The sequence below is a fragment of the Piliocolobus tephrosceles genome, chromosome 2 (assembly GCF_002776525.5).
Source record: "Piliocolobus tephrosceles isolate RC106 chromosome 2, ASM277652v3, whole genome shotgun sequence".
NCBI classification, from domain to species: Eukaryota; Metazoa; Chordata; class Mammalia; order Primates; family Cercopithecidae; genus Piliocolobus; species Piliocolobus tephrosceles.
The window spans coordinates 15,454,721-15,475,974 of NC_045435.1; the positions used below are offsets into that span (position 1 = coordinate 15,454,721).

Below are 21,254 nucleotides of genomic sequence, written 5' to 3' on the forward strand. Positions count from 1 at the left end.
CAAAGAACCTTATTGCTTTAGATCTGTGATTTTCAAACCTTAGCTTGTATCAGAATCACCTGGAGGATTTATTAAGACAGATGGCCTCCAACCTGACCAGAATGTAGCATTTCTAACAAATTTCCAGGTGATGCTGATTCTGCTGCTCTAGAAACCACACAAGAATCACTGCTAGAAGATACTACTACATCAACCAAATGTATCTCTACCAGGCTTCATCCTTTGACTCTGAAATCACTGATCCTCAGGCAAATCTGACCCGATTTGGATTATTAGATCCACTCGTGCTCTACATTTGTAGGGAAAAGTGTGTGGCACAATGGAAACATGGTTTTGGGACACATCCGATTTTTCAGTCACCCTCTGCATTTATTAGCTGTGTGATTTTAATCAGGTTAACCTTTCTGAAGTTCGGTGTCTACAGAGCAGTGTTCATATTTACCCTCGAGTTGTCCAATTAGAGGTAGCATATATCAACAAGCCATTTCTAACCCCGCTGTGCAGTACCCATCAATAAGGCATGAAACTTTCTATCATTTACAATTTTTATTCCAAATATTAGTGGATTGACTCTATTTCAAATCTTGATGTGTACAGTTAAAACATCTGTCCCTGTTTTATCAGTTGATTCTTAAAATCAGTACAGACATTATGCTATGAAAATCAGCTGAATTTGGTTGTCTTGGAAGCCTGTTTAGTAGTAGTTGCTTCCCTGAATTCCTCAAATTTCAGAAAAGGAAAATGAAGTTATCTAAACCCCAATAACTTTGTCCAAATACCTCAATACATTCATTATTTTGAATATGGAATATATTGAGTCTAAGATCATATGACCATAAATCAGACTGATAATTTTAGATGTCAGCTCTAGAATGTTTCAATAACACTCTCATAGTGTTTCAAGGCATAATGCTTGTAACTTGCACAAATCATTTTATCCCATTTATCATTTGCAGTGTGATCTCATCACATCAGAAAGGTTTTTTTCCTACTTAAAGCCCCATTTTTTCCAATTGCAAGTTATAACAAATAGTTTGGAGGGTTTTCCTTTGTTACTGAACCAAAAAAGTAGGAGCCCTCACGCTCAAGGACATCACTTTGGGTTACAGCTTACTGACTTTAAAACGTTTATTTCCCCAGTGAAATTCTTTCCTAGGAAGTAATTTTCATCATCATTTATATTGTAATATTTCAAAATGATTTCAGTCTTTGTTTTTTCTAAGTTCCACCAGAAGCTCTTCATTTTTGAAGAATTACCAATGTAGACAAATTTATCTACTGTCTTGCCTTTGGAGAGTTCCGACACTTACTAAGTTTGCAGAAAGTACTGTATCACACTGAACCCACTTACCTGAAGTGACTTTGGTGACACAGAATTCTATCAACTTTTATTCCTCCATATAGGCATTCGTTAAAATGTCTAAAAATGCCTATTTTGTGTAAAATTTTAGGTATTTCTATTTTCTATATTATGTTTAAAAAAATCACTCAATCCAAATATGGTAATGATACTAACTGAAATATGCCATTCCTTTATAAGACATAATTGACATTTTCATTTAATATATACCTTATATAAGTCTAATTCCTTTTGAAAGCAATGTACTACATAAAATTGAACACTTGATTACCAACAAGGACAACGTTTTATTGAACAAATCTATGTACAGTACAAAAAATTTCTTGAAATGAGACACTATTGTTGATTTATTGCAGTTCAATGGCTCAGTTTTAATTTGTACTCTTATAAAATGCAAAGTAAAATAATTTAACATTCAACAAGGAAGCACAAATTTCCTTTCTTGCTGAATCTGTAATATCTTTCACATATTAACAATTCCAAAATGCATATGCAGCATTTACTCATTCTGAAAAGGTGTTTTACAGTACCAAATAAATTAAAAAATAAACACTATCATCCCTTTTAGGTTTTTCATCCATACATCAGTATTAAATCAAACATGAAAGGAGTACGGCTGAACCTTCAGTGTGATTTGAAAAGAATCACAAGTTCAATGATATAAATTATTTAAGTATTATATAATTGGTGGTTTTAAAAAAATGGATATGGCTAAAGCCCAAAGTACCAGTGTCCTTGTCCATGGAGATGACCCTTTTTACCTCCTCCATCATATCTGAGCAGCAAAAATTCAGATTTGCTATTTTCTTGACCTTACTGACACACAGCAGAAATTTAACATTTAATTTTTTGAAGGAAATTTTTATTTAAAAATGAAGATTCTTGGTCCATGTAGGATGAATACATCCTCAAAACAGAAGAAAAGAAGAAGAATCTGAGGAATAAGAAGCAAGCTTCCTTTTCTTCTGAAGCTCAAATTAGAACTGTTGGAAGCTTATGCACCCTATAAAAGCAAAATGATGTAGGTTTATGTTTTAAAAGACAGACATAGTAAAATGAACACATTCTTTGAATAGCTATTTGAGAAATATATAAACCGAGATTAAGACAGGGTGGTCAAATAGAATTTTATAAAACATTCTTTGATTTAGTTATATATAAACCAGTTTGATCTCAGTCTTTCAGACATAATTTTCTCTTAGCAACACAAAAGTAGAAATAAACCTCAAATTAAAGACAAATAACAAATGAAATATATTTGAAACATCTTGCATGAACAATGGAAGTAATGAAAATGGAATACTTTGTGGGCATGGATTTATATCAGTTGTTACAACTTGTGAAAAATGTGATAAAATATTAAACTTCTGGAAAATGTACAAAGCAGAAATATTTCAAAAGACTTCACTGTCCAAATGAACCAGTTTCCAAACAGACTTTTTATTACAAGACATACTTTTAGAATGAACTAAAATAAAATTCATTACATTTTTAGTATCAAGAAATACAGAAAACATTTTTTTAGCTGACCTTAAAGAAAAGACTTTAATTATGAGCTGTGTTTAGTTACCTAAATGTAAATTCCACAGCCTAATGTAGGCTACATAACAGAAACAAATTTAAATTTGGAATGGACTTATGACCATCATTGCATAGTAGTGAATGCTGATGATAAACGAATAAAACCGGGAAATTAAAAAAAAAATCATCTGATCTATCATGATCTGGAAATCCTAATAAAATATGGATGCTACCTGGATGAAATTCCCCACTTCCATAGTAGCCTCATTGAAGAAGCTCTAATATAATAGGGTCTGATGAGATTATCTGCCTTGAACAAAGATTTTGTTATTTAGGATAACTGGAATATTTGACATTGGGACATTAGGAGATCCGTTTTGAAACAGTTTGCCTTTTTGTTATTTTTATCCCTGTTTTAGATTAACACACTATTAGGTAAAAGGAAGTCTTTAAGCATCTGCCTTTCCATAATGGACAAATGGAAAACATCTGAGAGAGTGTTTTTAAAAATATTTATTTTGTTAGCACTTTATTAAGTTAAAATTTTCTTAGGAAAGTAACTTATCACTAAGGAAAACAATGCATGAATGTCTCTCTTATTGTGTTGTGCAAATGTTTTGCGTAACTACTGCCTTTTACATATAAAAATTACTATTCAGACCAGAGTCATCACTAATGAATAAAAAAACAGGAGTAGTATGGCTTATTTTGGAATTACCTCTCCTAATAGAGTAAAATGAATGAATTCTCAACCTGATTCTTAGCTGATTTTTTGAGCCAGTTATTTTAATATCCCAACATATATACAAACAGAAATATCCCAGTGTGCTTTTACCATTATTCACATTGAATAATTTGCAATTCAGTGTTTTCCTTCAACTACAAAGCCTGTAAAGTCTTAGATTCCTTTCATCTCTCCCCAGAGTTACTGATGGTTTTTTCCCCCTATTTTATTGATACTGCTGCCCTTTAAATGTAACTAATTTATACCACAAAAGTGGTTAGTGGGAGGTTCCATCAAGAGCTTATTAGCAAAGCACTGTGGTTTTTTTTTAAATTTCTTAATTTTCAATGCTGGCGTGCCATTCATTGAACTTTGACTTAATTAATCATCTGGAAACCAGTTACAATCTTTAATTGATAGCACTGTGGTGTGTTAATGTATAAGTTTCTAAATCATCACAAACGAAACAGCAGCGGTTCCTTCAACATGTTTGACCAGAAGGGAGGGGACATAATCTGATTATGCATGATGAGAAAACAAACCCCATTTGTAGAATAAAATACTTTAAATGGTTTATTATTGTAAACCAGCCCCCCTCCCCACACACTTTAATAATGTGTTAACTTTTCCCTTTCTGTAAGGCCATAGCTGGTTTTCTGACTAGTTGCCTAAACATGTTTCTCATATAAGCGAAACTGAACATGCTGCTGCTATTAATCATCATAAACTTTAAAATGTGGTTTTCTGGAAAACTGGTACTTTGGGAGTTTTATAATAACCCTTTTGGAGTCTAAGCCAGCACATCTCTGTGAGTTCATTCTAGAAAATGTGCTTTGTCTTTATCTTTAGTAATCCGAGACCACTCTAAAATTAAGGCCATCAGGGAAATAGCAAACTGATGATGCATTTTCTTATAGTGTTTTTTTCACTCTACTGCTTGATTGATAGATCTTTCTGAAATATTTTCATCAGGCACCTGTAAAACAGAACACATCTGTTAATTCAAGTTTTATTGACGTTCACCCGGAATTCCAAGTCAGATTCCTGTTTAATTTACACCCTATCATTTTAAAGGATATTGCTATTAGTAGAAAGACAAGCTCTTTTTCTGATTTTCTCAATTATTTTCTGTTCTTTTTCTACTTCTATTTTTGTAACAGAGACACAGATTCACTTATTTATATTCTGGAATGCATATGAAAAATAATTCCCATCAAAATTACAACTTTTATTACATGAAACTTGGAATGAAGAAGAACTTTTGATACAGTGGAAGAAGTATAATCAAAGAATATGAAAAACCTGTGTTCAGGTTCGGCCTTGCACAAGTTCATAGGCAAAGCCCTGTGCAAATTACTTGTGAATTTCAGTAGCTTGATCTATCAAACAGGAATATTAGTATCACCTCATACTGGTTGTATGTATTAAAGGAAATAACGTATGGAGTAATGCTTCACTATCTGTGCTACACAAATGTCACGTTTTTAAATCTCAAAGATCTATAATAGTTTTATTTATGCCATTTTCTTTTTTTACAGGTATCTCTACTAAGAAGATAGAAGACTTACTTTCATCATCTGAATCAAATCCAAAGAGTGTCTGACATTTCTTTTGTGCAAGATGAGCCTCAAGTGCTTCTGCATTACAGTAGGTGGTCAGGCATTTGCCACATCTTAATCTTTTCACTGATTTTTTATACACGTTATCTTGATCAGAACAGGCATCTACTCTATCAGTCAGAAATTTTCTGCGTTTTGGCATACTAAGATACCGTTCATCAAGGTAACTGGGAGGCAATGGTCTGACGTATGGTTTTGTTAAAATTAAGCCATATGAAGTATGTTCACTTGTCAGATTTGGTTTGGAAGGTGCCTGAGATACTGGCAAGGTATTGTGTTCTTGTGGTACAACACTGGGTAAAATGGAACCATTTTCTGTCCTGATTCTGTTTGTATCAATTTTCAAAGCAGGATCCGATGAAACTAAAGGTGTTTGCTCTATTTCACTATGTCCATTGACTAAATCACTACTACTACAATTATTTTCAGAATTTGGCTCTATGTCAGGCATCTTTTGGTCTATCAAGCTTATATTTGAAACAGTGTCATCAGAACGTTCATTTCCATTCTGAACTAAACTGTCTGTTTTCTTTTCCATACTTTCTATACATGTCTTTGGTTCTGTAGACTCTTTCCTTGATTTGCTAGTAGAAACTGGCAGACTAATAGTTTGTTTCTCATTACTAGATGAGTCTTTTTCCTGATGATTAGGATTTGAGTCTGTATGAACATCCCAAAGAATTGTTTCACTTGGTTGTGCAGATGATTCTGGTGTTTTACTTAAATAGTGCTGAGCTTCATGTTCATATAGCAGAGGAAGATCTTCAAAAAGCTCATGGCATTCTGGAAAACTACACTGAGCTTGAAATATCCTGTGACTTTTTGTGTGCTGGGCAAGCTGGAATGGCAGCTTAAATGACTCGTTGCAATTAAAATGCAAACAAAAATACACATTTGGATAGCTATGTCTATTAAGGTGGTCTATAAAATGTTGAGAATCTTCAAATTGCCTTTGACAAAATTTGCATTTTCCTTTGCTCCACTTCATTACTGTTTGTCGCACATTTAAATCAGTGGGATGTACGGTCATTGCATGTTTATTTAGAAACCCAATTCTTTTAAATATCCGGACACAGCCAAGAGCAGGACACTTAAAGTTTCCTTCTTGATCTGTGGCATATATGTCTTTTGGATGGCACACAGTTCCATTGATTTTATGAATTACTGAAGTTTCTTGATTCAGGTCATAATCATCTTCTTCATAATCACCTTCTTCATCCTCTTCCTCCTCATAATCATCCCCACATTCAGGTAAAGGCTTCAAGACATTATTTAAAGAAGTATCAGGACTGCCATTTTCAATAACATTTTCAATAACATCTTCTGGTACACTTATGGGAATTTCAATGAATTCAGCCACATGCTCAGGGATGACTTCTTTGTTTCCTTCACTAGAAGCAGTAAGAGTCTCTACTTGCAAATCTTTACTATCAGAATTTCCATTTTCAAATGAAATGGAAGAATTAGAACAATTTATTTCTTCCAAAGCAGTGACTTCCTGATCATCCTGTTGAGCTGCAGCAATTTGCTGTCTCTGTATCTTCTTAACATGATTCTTTAAATGCTTCTGCATAAGTCCTCTGTTTCTAAATTTCCTACCACATATTACACATGCAAAACTGCCTTTTTTCTGATGAGCCTGGGCATGCCTTACGATGTGACCACCTAAAAATTCCTTGTTACATAACATACAACGATGCCTTGGGACATTGTGATCTACTTTGGAAGTATTAAGAGCTGTAAAGTTTTTCTTCGTATTAATATGACCTTTAGGCTGCACTCCAGATACATCATCAGGATCAGTCTCTCCAGTGCTCTGATCTGTAAGAGAGTCAAACCCTTCATCCAAACCTTGCTGTTCTTCTGTCCTTTTTAGATTACCTGCATTATTTTCCAGTGTGCTTTCATTTAGAAATCTAACTACTGATTTATCACTCAATAATGCTACGCAGTTTTTCTTAATCATTACAAAGTTCCAAAATTCAGGGTCAAAAAACAATCCCTTTTTCAAAATCGGAAGCAATTCAAAACGAACACGATTTTGAACACTACTTGTGCCTTCATTATATTCTTCATCTGGACGTTTGTAAAGCTCTTCAACAGTACGATACGCTTCTAAGGAGCGCTCCAGAAAAAATATTGAGAGTGCACAAATCCTGAGGATCTCCAAATCATTTGGCAAAAAATGTGCAATTGTTTTATAAATCAGACATTTAGTTCTGGGATCATCATGAAGGTCAAGTTGCAGAGCACAACCACATATTTCGACACAAATTTGCAAGCCTTCTTCTTCAACCTGGAAAAACAAAAATATTAGTGCTACTTTTTTTTTCCCAAAAAATGGTTACATTAGTCTATCTTTAAAAAATACAACTCTTAAAAATGAAAGCTGAATAAACATAGTATTCTATTGTGCAGTTTTCCATACTTAGTAGCCTTGTTTAACTCTTTAAATATATACCTTTCTCTGTTTTTAAAACTTGAGAATAATGTGGAATAGATAGCATTTTAGCTTCCAATTTATTTAATTTTCACATTTGACAAGCCCCACTATCCATAATACGAAATGGACTTACGGTGTTTCATAAATTTATGGTGATTAAGATTTCTTAGAATTCTAGACCCCCATTTATTATTTTAGGTACAAATCTCATATTGTTTGAGAGAACGGTCAAAATTATACGTATTTTAACAGATTTATCAATTTTCCACATCAAGAAATAAACTAGGCTTTAAAAAACTGCTTATGGGAACTTTTATTATGGTGCTATATGAAAAAATATTACTTATTTTGCTTATTAAGTAATGTTATTTATCCAGAAAGGGGGGAAATGTGGCCCACATAAAGAAAGCAGTTATAATCTTTCCAAATCTAATAAGATATATAAGGCTCAGAATAATGAACCCTCCTGGAAGTTATCTGAATAGTACTCAAGCTTTGAAATGTTTACTGATGACTCAAGGATAATGTGCATCAGCTTTTACTTGGGAGTCTTTTGTCGACCCATCTTAGTTATAATAGTGTCTCTCTAGTGGTATGGAATAATCTAAAGGCTTATTTTGACTGGAGGAGATACCATAATAATGTCTTTGACACCATATATATGTATATATGTCATACTGCCTACATATGGTATAGTATAGATTACAGGAAGTGATACTACCTTGACAGCCTCATGTTTTCTTAGTCCCTTACCTGCTGTGTAACCCTGCAGAACTACTTAGATTTCCCACAGGCAGACCTTAACTTACCACATCTTATTTTCACTTTACCTAGCTAGTAAATTCCTACTGATCCTCCTATTCATTCTAATCAGCTTTAATCTGAAGGTTTTTCTTCCCACTTATCCTGGTCTCTGCCCTGAGGTACAGTTAAAATTCCCCCATTCTTTCCACCCAGAATAACTTATCTTTAAGAAACATTTCAATTTAGTTTTATAAATATCTGTGTATGTGGCCGGGCGCGGTGGCTCAAGCCTGTAATCCCAGCACTTTGGGAGGCCGAGACGGGCAGATCACGAGGTCGGGAGATCAAGACCATCCTGGCTAACATGGTGAAACCCCGTCTCTACTAAAAAATACAAAAAATTAGCCGGGCGAGGTGGCGGGCGCCTGTAGTCCCAGCTACTCGGGAGGCTAAGGCAGGAGAATGGCGTAAACCCAGGAGGCGGAGCTTGCAGTGAGCTGAGATCCAGCCACTGCACTCCAGCCTGGGCCACAGAGGAGACTCAGTCTCAAAAAAAAAAAAAATCTGTGTATGTGTAGGTCCTCACCTCCTAACTTTGAATTCCTAAATTAATTACAGGGGACAGTGTTTCATTTTTTATATCTCCCTATAGTTAGCATAAAAGTTGGTACATCGTAACCTCTGAATAAATGTTTGTGGAATGAGTGAAAATCGGACCTATTGCATTTACTTAGTTTGCTCCTACAAATCCATCATCTACAACTTGGAATCCTTTCTGAATTCCAACTACTTATTTCTAAATGTCAATTATAATTAGACTTTACTACCTAGATTTTTCAGATACAGCAAATTCAAAATCCATTCATTCAAAACAGAATTCCTTTTCTTTCTCCATACTTCTATCTACATCCTCTTTTTTTTTTTTTTGGAGACAGAGTCTCGCACTGTCACCCAGGCTGGAGTGCAATTGCGCGATCTCGGCTCACTGCAACCTCTGCCTCATGGGTTCAAGTAGTTCTGCCTTAGCCTCCCCAGTAACGGGACTACAGGCATGAGCCACCACACTCGGCTAATTTTTGTATTTTTAGTAGAGACGGGGTTTCACCATGTTGGCCAGACTGGTCTCGAACTTCTGGCCTCAAGTGATCTGCCTACCTCGGAATCCCAAAGTACTGGGATTACAGGTGTAGGCCATCGCTCCCAGCCTACGTCCTCTATCTTGGCTCATAAAATTATAATGTATACAGATGCTCATGTTTAAAAATCTTAAGATCATCAAAAAAGAGAACAGGCTACTTCCTTACCTGAAATCTTTTGATGGTTCCAGGATATTTATGAATTTTCAATTCATTCAATGAAATGAATGAATTGTTGCATTCAAATTCCTTTAAGTATCTCCGACAGTCACTCCTCTTACCACACACAGTCTCTGGCATTAGTCTCATCCTCCACCCACTTCCCCACATTTCTCTGCTACCCTTTAATGTCACCAGATGGTTGTGAAAAACAAATAATAAACTGAGGAAAAACTGCCTTGTAAACTATAAAATTCTCTACAAATGTTAGTACTATCCTCATGTCATTGAAAACCCAGCTTAAAGTATTTCCTCTGTGAACCCTTTTTAGATATGCCATCTATGTCTCCTGAACTCAAACAGTATTTATGACTCTTCACAGTACTGAGGCAATTGAATGATTTATTCCAACAAATAAGTCTTTTTAGTAGAGTATAAACTATTAAGCATCATATTTTTAATACTTATTTCATCTTTGAATTTTCCTTTTATAATATATTCGTAGGTTTACCCCACATGTGAAAAGAAGAAAGCTCTGTGATGACTGGCAAAACCTCACTTACATTGTAAACTTTCTATAATAATATACATCAATTTTTGGTACAAATAAGAATCATGTACAAAAATATGGATACATCTTTATTTTTTAAAATTAAGTTTTACAGGTGATTCTAATGCACATCAAATGTTAAGACATGTTCTGTAACATAGTTTTCTTCTTTTGTTGGAAGGAGAGGTTTACTTTTGAGAATGCATTTGAATGATATTTCACTATTTAATAAGCATACCATGAATGCAGTTAGCAAAATTACCACGAGAATATGATCACTACATGATCATACATCTAATGAGTGATGTGATAATGAATGTAATAAATGCATAAAAACATAAAAAATTTAAAATGTATTATTTAATAGACACCTCCTTATATATTTAAAAGTAACCAACATAGAGATTCAGTTTAATGGTGCTACCTAAAATGTAAAGTGGCTTTATCTTTATACTCAAAGTCCTATTGATATTTTGGGGGAAAAACTAAAAGATCTGCAGGATCCACTTTCATGTCTACGTAAGACTCATGCAGGATTGTACTCATTTGCAAGTGGCCCAAGAAAAACTTGATTCAGGACTATTTTTAGAAAGAGGTAATACATTTTTACAATTACTTCAAATAAACAATTTAAAAACTTTGTCCTTAAGTTTCAGAAACACCTCAGAATTCATTGTTCCTTTACACGTAAACAGTGGACCTAAAACTGGAACTAAATTTCTCTGTGACAGTGAACTGGTATTATCGATAGATACACCAAGTTTATTTGCAAATTAGTTAAGATTCTATAAATGGGATTTAGGATAATATTGAAAGTAACAAATTAATTATAAGAAAAAAGGTTGTAATGGAAGCAATTTCTTCCATGTTAAATTTTAAGTAACAATAAATTTGCCTCCCATGTTGAGAGTCTGCAGTTAGGACAGAGGAGAATGTAATGTATGGAAAATGAGGCCTTAAAATCCTCCTTTCCTTCAATTTTAAAATCAAATAAATTTTATCAAAAGAGATTCAAGTTTCAGTGAACTTCCACTGAATTTTAAATTTAAGGGATCAATATATCCTATTTACCTCATCTTTGATGATTTTCATGAAAGGAAATATGACTCTCACATTAGTTGCTGTTCTTAAAAGCTGGTAGCATTGATCTACAAAAACTTGTTTTGAAGGATTAGATTTAAGCTGTAGTTTACTCCATATGAAAATCAACTCCCTGTAAATGAGAAAAAAAGAGAATTATCAAAAATACAGTTTATTCAAATACAGACATTAGCTATCTTTCCCTGATTCTATAGTGCCCTGGCTGGAATGTATATGAGTGTAAATATGTATTACGCTCACCCCCAAGCTACTTCTGCTACCTATATGAAACTAAAAGAAGTTGGGAGAGGAAGAAATATCAGAAATCACAAATGTACAATGGTAAGGAATGAATTCCAACAATATGTTGGCATACCTAAGATGCCTCTAGTACTGGGTCAAAACAAATTCTAATACTAATTTGCCAATACTGATATTACTTAAAAATAATAAATTCTGGCCTTTAATTAATATTTTACTTGTAAATTTGGAAACCAATGTTGTAGACTATTTATAAAGAAATGGTTCATACTTTTCATTTTCAATTTATTAAGACATCAAAAGTTCTAAAGATTAAAACTGTAAGTATGTTATAGTATTGATTCTGAAATAGTATGTTTCAGATATCATACTTTTAAACAGACAGGCTATGGACCATTTGAACTATTTCATACGTAGATTCTTTTCTCAAATACAGCCACTGTTACTTGATGCACAAGCCTAAGAGCAGTGGGTTTTGAGACAAAGGCAAATCATATGATAGAGCTGATATATTTCGATATCACATTTTAGCAAATTAGAATTCTTCAAAACATTTCATAAAAGTGTACAAAGCATCAAAATCTAAAAGTATTAAAATAGTTAATGAAAATATTTTTTTAAAGTGATGAACATATACTTTGAGCTCAGCACATACAGGTATTAAGTCTAAGGACGGCTTGATTACCACCATGAGGGTGCACATAGTCTACTTAGACAATACAGAAAACACAAAACAGAAAAGGACAGCAAGCAACATACGAGACGTAAAACCAAAATTCCACTTCCATTTCATGCTAGCTATTTATTAAGTTTCAGTCCACTATCCCCCCTTTTTTTTTGCACTCATACTCTTTTAGAATTCTCTTGAGGTTTCATACCTTCCTACCGCATCTCTAGCTTTTACTGCTTTCCAGTTTTCATGCATGCCTGGGTATTTCAATTTATATTGCTTTCCATCACCTTAACCCACTCAGAACTAATCATATTCCTGCAAAATTGATGATCTTTTCTAGATAGTCAGTGACACTAAACATTCCTCTATCCTCGTCTGGTTCTAACCTGTTTATCTTGCAGTGTCTTTACATTTCAAGTATACTTTTTCTCTCAGCTGTATCACTCTTTCTCAATGTTACCCTTTTAGGCTCTTTAATTTTACACGTGTGTTTCTACAGCAGTTTCTAACCTGATCTGTTTTCAGCCTCCCTGATCACATTTCATTTAGTGCTTATGCTATAAAGTTAACAGCAATAGAAATGTGGGTTTTAGAGTTAGGAGTTTCAGGATTTGAATCTTAGGAACTCCTTACTCTCAGCTAAACTGCTTTATTTATTCTCACTTTTGTTTATACTGACTGCTGTACTTGGAAAGTACTTCATGCCTAAGATGAGCTTATCTTTCAAAGTCCTTATCAAGTATCTCTTCAGGAAAGCCTTCATGAATACCCCAAACTAAAGTGATACCTATTTCAGAAAAGATCCCTCGCCTATCATATGCTTCCTTGTTTATATTTTTTAGGTCCTACCTATTTCCCCAACCCTTAATATATTGTAAATATATACAATGACACATTGTTTAGTGGATGCAGTGGCAAGAACGTGGAATTAAGAGACCTAAATCTCAATACAGCATTATACACTAGCTGGAGTGGCATACCCAGTTCAATGAGTCACCCTTTTCTAGGAAAAGCCCTAAAACACAAAGGTAGAAGGCCAGTGGCCATGTCTCCTGTGTGACCTTCCTCTGCATTCCCCTTCAGATATTAATTCAGGGGTGGGAAAGTGATCCTAGTCAGGCTAGTCAGAATCTCTGGGATGTTCTCAACTCTAAACTATAAAGCTTGGGGTTTGCTGATGTTCCTGCTGGTCTGCAGCAAGAGAGACTGAAGCCAAATGACAGAAAAGAAACAGATTTTGAAAGACATTATCAATCTCAGTGTCCCTGGTAGCAGTTACCTTTGAGAACCACCTGTGGCCTTCCATGTAGCTTTCATGTAGCCCATACTGCACCCTAAATATTGTCCTATACTAGTTAGGCACAGATGCTATCACTTGCAAACTAGTACAAATTCCAACTCCATTTCTTACTAGCTGTATGACCGTTACCTCTTTTATATACAGTTTTCTTATACATAAAGGTTGGGATTATTCCTATTCAGCATCTTTATCCAAAGAATTAAGAGAGATAATTGAAACACCTAGGTGAAATGTCTGGCATATACTTCCCCTAAATGCTGAAAGCCTGTAATACGTACATTGCAATATCCTAGTAAGTTTGCCAAGAGAAGGCTACCACTATGGATTTTTGCTTTAAAGCAGGCAAAGCAGAAATCTTAGGATAGTGTTAGGAAGCTCCATTTTGACTGGATTTAAAACATGGGATCTTAGGTGTTAGTTGTACAGTGGATTCTGAAGGAAAACAAAAAACAACAATGAAAAAATTCTGAAAACCATTGATAGTCTTTTAGAAGACCAAAAGAGCAGGTTTAATGAAGCTTATACACGTCTTCTTTTATTCAATGTGTGCCTTAGAAAACACAGCACATTTCTCAGCTAACTAATACAAGACCCTATTAACTACTAATATTACCATTAAGTCATTTACTTTCTGAGGAAAACCTATATAATGAGGTCTGTTACCCTTACAATGCAGATTTTCTTTTTTTTTCAAACTTGACCCATTTATTTTAAGTAACTTTAATATAGCAGAGGCTGGAAGACTGCCTAAGTTTGAATCTTGGCTTCACTAGTTACTAGCTGAATGGCTTGAACACAGTATTGAACGGCTTGAACACAGTATTATCTCCATAAGCTTGCTGGGTTAAATGACATATGCATATATAAAGCAAAGAATATAGGAAGCACTCAGCAAATATTTGCAGCTATTATTATTATTATTAATGATTGTGAAAGAGAAATGGGTTTAGCAACTTGCCCCATTGGCTTGGGATACAGCAAAACTGTGGATCTGGTTCTATTCACACAGAGGGAAGACAAATGACAAGCTGACTCACAGGCAAGGCCAGGATGAAATGGACAGCACAGCCTTTGGAGGCTGAAAAGAATCCTGCTCGTCAAATTACAGTGAAAATTAACTTTTAGAAGGAAGAAAGGGGACTTTAACATTCAGAAATATAGAAAAGAGGTAGAAGAAATAAGAGGGTAGGCCATCAGAACCCACACTACTTAGAAGGAAGGGACAAAAAGAAGGCTAAAGCCTCCTTTTTGGTTAGGCAGCTGGAGACACTGAGCTTGTATTCTTAGAAGGTGCCTGTGGCCAGGAGCTGGAAGATAGGCATTGTAATATTTTTAAGGTCCTTCCCTAAACAGTAGAAATGGGTTACCAATAGAAGAAAATAAAATGTATTTTTCTTTTCTTTGTGTGTGTGTGTGTGTGTGTGTTTGTGTGTGTGTATGTATACTTGTTTCTAGTTATTTATGAGTATATTACAATGAAAGAAATAAAGTTACCCTGTTTAAATAGTGTGATATAGCTCAGGGCAGAGAACATTCCTATTCCCATAGGAAAAGATCTATTATAACTGTCATGACTGTTTTCAGTTTCCAAATAACCACATATCAAAAAATGATAATACTTCAAAAATTACAGTTATATGCAGTGTAACAACATTTCAGTGAACAGCAGAATGCGTATACAACAGTGGTCACATAAGATTATAACATCATTTTTACTGTACTTTTTCTATATTTAGATATGTTTGCATAGACAAATACCACTGTGTTATAACTGCCTATAGCATTTAGTACAGTAACACTGCCATACAGGTTTGTAGCCTAGAAGCAGTAGGCTACGTCATACAGCCTAGATGTGCAGTAGGATGTACCATCTAGGTTTGTACCTCTACAATATTCACACAAGGAAATTGCCTGTTGACAATATATCCCCATCATTAGGTGCTGCATAACTGTATATAAGGGCGTATGTATGTCTTACCACTACCTCCTAATCCCTTTCTCTATTAGAAATTCCAATTTACATGGTATAATTTTAAATAAAAACTAGCATAATCTAACTAAAGGTATATTGTAACCCCTAGAAAACAAATTTACCTGTTTCCAGATCCAGGTCTGCTACTAACTAGCTATTTGACTCTTATCTCTGAGTTTGAAGATTTTAATCTATAAAACAAGAATAGGGCCAGGCATGGTGGCTCATGCCTGTAATCCCAGCACTTTGGGAGGCCGAGGAGGGCAGATTTACTTGAGCCCAAGGAGTTTGAAACCAACCTGGGCAAAATGGTGAATCCCCGTCTCTACAAAACAAACAAAAATTTGGGCGTGGTCGCACACATCTGTAGTCCCAGCTACTGAGGAGGCTGAGGCAGGAAAATCACTTGAGCCCAGGAAGTTGAGGCTGCAGTGAGCTCTGATGGCACCACTGTATTCTAGCCTGAGTGACAGAGTGAAACCCTGTCTCCAAAAACAAAAACAAAAACTAACCAAGAATATTGAAGTATTATGATTTGCAGCTATATGCCTTCAAGCTATTGTTTTAAGTATTTGAGAATTTAAAAAAATTTTTATAGTCCATGATCATTTCAGAGTATTATGTTTAGCAAATGAAACCTAGTTTTCTATTAAGAATATAATGAAACAGCAAAGTGGTAAGAGTTTTGTGTGTTTATGTGTGTATATGGGTGTACTGGAGTCGAGGAAACAGAAATTCTTAATAGCCCCTGAAGAGTGTTTTTATTTTAGGTACCTAAAAACACTCATATTACATTTTAAATTACATGATTGCTAGGTAAACCTGCTGCTTCGTATATTCTAGCAACTTTTAAATGTTTTAAAACTCAGACTCCAAATTAAAATTTAATTTCAAACCATTGCTTCATTATAGCACATCCCTTAAACATTTACACTATCGGTTTAGTGGCACATTATCATTTTCTTTTTAAATTCTCTAGTTCTTAGAATCTACTATTGTTCCTTGCACAATCAATTTTTTTTTTTAAAGTAGCTTGACATTTTCACACAATTTAAAAAACAAAGTTCCAACTGCAATTTTCTTTCTGTTGCCCATCTTACCATTTCAATTTCTTTATTTACGAACACTTACCAGATACAGTACATATCCCCATTCTGGAGCTGTGGAATAAGAAAGGATTCACAGAGTTGCAAGGCTAACATAGTTTTGCCTTCTTTTTCGGCATTACAGATGATATCAATTCCACTCTTACAATCAGTTTTCAATAAATGCTGTAAGAGGAAAAGAGAAATCAGTTCATATCATTAAAAGTATCTAAGAAGCTAGTTGCAATAAATGTTTAAACATTCAAAATAAATTACTTAGATTTCTAGTTTTCTTCTACAAAGACAATGATGACTTGTACAGAAATATTTTCATGGTTACATAGTTTCACTGTACAGCACCTACATTTTACAATGACTGCTTTTAATCTCATTAATGTCCACAACCTATAGGTACATATGATCCATATTAGGAAAGATTAATTCCTTCACCTTAAGAAACAAAATAAACATGAGCATTTTACCTCTAGTACTTTATTTTAAAGGCAAGATCATAATGCTTCTTGGGTTTTGTTTTTTTTTTTTTTTTTTTTTTACTCCTGGCAAGCTGTGAGCTTGTTGACTTTTATTTGACCTCTTCTCCATCACATCAAAAGTGCAATGTGAATAATACTTATTAATGAGTATATTTTATTGAGTTCATCATTTGTTAATAACAGATTTTGACTAATTCAACATGACCTTAAGTTATGGTGCCAAAAGAAAACACATCTAGATAATGTAATCCTTAAATCTTTGGCATTACTGTAAAAGGAATTTAACAACAACAGTGGGCTACTATTTTTTTTTGTTTGTTTGTTTTGTTTTTTTTTGGCAGGGTTAAAATGGTAATAGGCAAAAATAGTCTCAAACAATACCTCCCGGAATAGCTGATCTTCTACAGGTGACATAAACAGACATGTGAAGAGTGCTTGATGGAAGTATAAGTCTTTACTGATTTCTGGGTGATTTATACAAGATTTAATAAGAGCCATTGCTTCGGGTATGCGTTCACAAGCAATTAGGTATCTGGCACGTAGTTCAAAGAACAGTGGATTTTCAGAACTTAAATATTTGTTCACTATATTAAAAAGAAAACAGACTCTATTACTCTCAAGAAAAGATTCTCTCAAACTTTGTTCTTTGAAACTTTACCACTAAAATATGGTTTCTAATTAGATTTAACTACTTAAATAGCATTTTCCTTAGTAGGAGTTTATTTGTGAAAAGAATATTCAGTTATATGGTTGGAAAAAGGAAAATAAGAGTGACACCAAAACAGTGCTCAAGAAATATTTGTTGATTTCTTCTCAGTCTAAAAAGTAAATAACAGAAACAAAATTTTAAAAGAAAAAAATTTTTCTTCTTTCAGTTCATTAATATGTTAAAATATGTTCCAAGTAACATGGGTCTATGTCTTTTTAGTCTAAGATTACATACTTTATCTTCTTACTGCTCAATATTTTCTTTAAGATTAAAAGGCTGAATCCTAATCTGTCACATTAAAACCATGTTAGTTCACATTAATTATAGAGATGTAATCTGAATTAATGAAAAAGTTGAATCACAAGAAAAATATATTTTATTTAAAGATAAAATTAATCCAAAAGTAGTGCCAAATAGGACTGCTTATTAATATACATTTATGTATCACTAAGGATAATTACTAATTAATACTTTACACAATTTTAAAATATATAAACACCATTAGCTACATAACTTTATTTAGACCTAACAACAACCTTATGATGGGTATTATGATACTAGCTTTATAGATTGCAAAACTGAGTCTCAGAGAGGTCAAATGACTTGCCCAAGGACAAATAATTAAGTGGCAGAGCAGGAACTGGAACCCATATTTTTATGATTTTGAATCCAGAAGTATTTTAATTACTTATATTTAATCAGTAGCTTCTAAATTGCTTACAACTGTTTTATTTTGGCTAAAAAATTTGTCTTGCAATTCTGTTTACAATATATGATACTGACTTGTATAGTTAATGCAAAGATAACTTCACTCTGGTCTTTCCCCTAATCATCACCAACTAGAGAAAAGTCATCCATATCAATGAGGCTCTAGAGCAGCTTTTCCCAAAGTGTGAAGTATGCTAGTATAGGTATCAAAGGAGTATGTATTATTTTAATGTAATTCCCAGCCTAAAAGGTCATCAGCCCTCAGACCAACCAACAACAGGTTTATTCTAGATTCTACGAGTGAAGCCTCAATCTATCCCTTAAAAGCTCAAACCTTCTTCTCCCCTGTCCTCACTTCTCTTGAAGCTCTGTCTTTGTCTAGCTTCTTCCCCTCTGGGCACATGCAGTCTTCTCATAATTTTCTCCAGTCTGTCACCCTTGCCTTTCCTGTATTTGACTCTTCATACTTCTTCAGCTGAGGAACTCAGCTTCAACTCTCTCCCTTTTCATTTTTTTTTTCTTTTTTTTAACTCCCTTTCCAAGATCCACACCTCAAACACCAGTGTCCTTTTTACCCCTTGGGTTCTTCATAACACTGTCACATATACCTTAGCCCTATCCTCCTAGGCTTGTCCCACCTCCCATCCCTTCAAAGCTCCTCCTCCACTTAACTGCATTCACAATCCACCCTAACCCCTTAACCTGTGACTAACAGAAATAACCTGCTCAACAAAATCTGTGGAATGAAATGTCTTTTTCACAAAACCAAGGTCTAACTGGTTCCAGGGTTGGGAGGTCTTGTTTTTTTTCCCATTGGCTGTCTCATAACTAAACTCCATTGGCTCTCTCCACATTTTTAAATGTTTTCTACACTTTTGTGCTTATTCACTGTTACTGAGCTTACACTCTACAGTTTTAGTGATGCAAAATGTTCTGGAGTTCAGGAATAATGTGGGGAACATTTTAAAAAAGAATTAACTAACAGCAGTTGACAAAGCCTCCTGCCTTGAAAGAAAAATTTGGCCTACAAAGGACCACTGTTAAATCAGATTGGACAGAAGGTGATATCAAAGAAATATGCAGGTAGTAAGGGTATGAGACAAAACTTCTAATTCATGAAGTTTGGGAAATACTGCTCTAGAGTACTTGGAATTCAGATTTATTCATTCAGTTAGTCACTCACACATTCATCACGTGGTCATTCATTCAATCCACAAATACTTATATTAAGCATCTACTCTGTACCAAGCACTGGGCTAGCTAAAGGATATGCACTAGTAGTGATAAAAATTCAGAGTTCCAGCCCTCATGAAGTTTCCTGTGTAAGGGAAGGGAGATTCCATATGCTTTCATGAAAAGCAGACTTTTTGTTTCTTAAAAAACAGAAAAAGATGTTCCTACTTAAACAGATTTTAAAAATATAGCTGAAGTGACAAAAATACACACTCTGTAAATAAGTAACATCTAGTAGATGTGTTACCACTCAGAATTTCCACTTCGAGAAATAAATGTACCGATCCAGGTGTCAGAAGTCACTTTGGGCCAGGTTAGAAAAACACTGTTCATGTGAAAATACATCACTCCCATTATTCAGTATTATAAAATGAAGAAAAATCACTATTACTGCTCTAGTTAGTAAATGAAAGTGTATTTGCTTCTCACAAATGTTGGTTTGATTTTGAATCTCCTGAAGTACCTATCTCCTGAGATGCTGGCTGAGCTTTAAGGACAGCTTGCAACACTGGATCTTCCCATGGGCCACCATCTCTAATGATTCGAGTCACCAGTTCCAGATTCACATTTCCATATCTGCGGAGGTGATTCTGGCATTCCTAGGAGAGAAAAATCATTTTGGCTCTGTGAATTTAAAGGGGTTAAAAACTAAACTTGATCATCATTGTCAGTAAAATGACTGATGGCCAGTGAGGCAGCTATTAAATTATAAAAGAGAAAGGGTTACTACTGTAACCTAAGTAGGGTGTCGAAACCCCATGAACACAAATAGGCTTTAATGCCAAAGGTTATACAGCAGTATCTGTATAATTGGACTTAGAAAATCCCAAAACAGGGATGACGTGTAACCTAAGGGACACATCATTTCTAGGAAAAGAACCAGGTTGCAAAAAAAATGAAAAATGTTCAGTTAAATTTATATAAAGGTTCATAAAGTTCCTCTTAACAATGGCGGGCAAGAGCCTGACAAGAAAAAAAGTGGTTCGGCAGGGGATGTGGTGTGCCTGCTAAATGTACAGTCTCTCTCTGGTTGGCAGATAGACAAAAAGTCTCCTGTCCTGATCCCAAATATATAATCTAAGTCGTGGTAGAAGGCTGGAAGATGGAGATTCTATTTCCCTTTGTTGGATAGTTAGATTTGCAGTTTTGGGATTAAAAAAATGACAGGTTAAAGAAATAAATCTATAAATAAGTAAATCCAACCTCTGCTTTAGATTTAAAATAAAGATGTATTGTTAAGTTGGGCAATAGTTGTGAATTTGTCCACACATTTTCTGGGTTTTTAAAAAAAGGTATTTGAATTGTTTTTTCAGAGAATCTGCTTGGACTTGTAATATGAAATTTGTAACAAGTCTGTAAGAAATGAATCTTAGTTTACTGAATTTATAAATCTCATTTATTAGATTTAGATTTATAAGCTTTGTTTAGTTTGATTATGCTTTCTGATTAATTACATACTTTGTTAAATATTGTTTTTTTTTTT

General features: G+C 34.4%; 1 protein-coding gene and 1 long non-coding RNA gene across 2 annotated transcripts in view; one reads left to right on the top strand and one right to left on the bottom strand.

Annotated features, from left to right (window-relative positions):
- LOC111545134 overlaps positions 1–21,254 on the top strand; it is a 44,496-nt gene that overhangs the window by 3,554 nt on the left and 19,688 nt on the right. Inside the window, exon 2 of the long non-coding RNA XR_003309973.2 lies at positions 5,144–5,252. This is a non-coding gene — a long non-coding RNA (uncharacterized LOC111545134). The remainder of the gene's footprint in view (positions 1–5,143; positions 5,253–21,254) is intronic.
- Positions 1,628–21,142, bottom strand: ZNF654 (zinc finger protein 654). Its single transcript, XM_026457213.1, has 6 exons — positions 20,235–21,142; positions 17,503–17,705; positions 16,674–16,813; positions 11,328–11,469; positions 5,174–7,520; positions 1,628–4,581 (listed from the first exon to the last, which is right to left on the bottom strand). The coding sequence occupies exons 2-6, from the start codon at positions 17,617–17,619 to the stop codon at positions 4,574–4,576; spliced, it is 2,754 nt and encodes a 917-aa protein (XP_026312998.1). The 5' UTR covers positions 17,620–17,705; positions 20,235–21,142; the 3' UTR covers positions 1,628–4,573.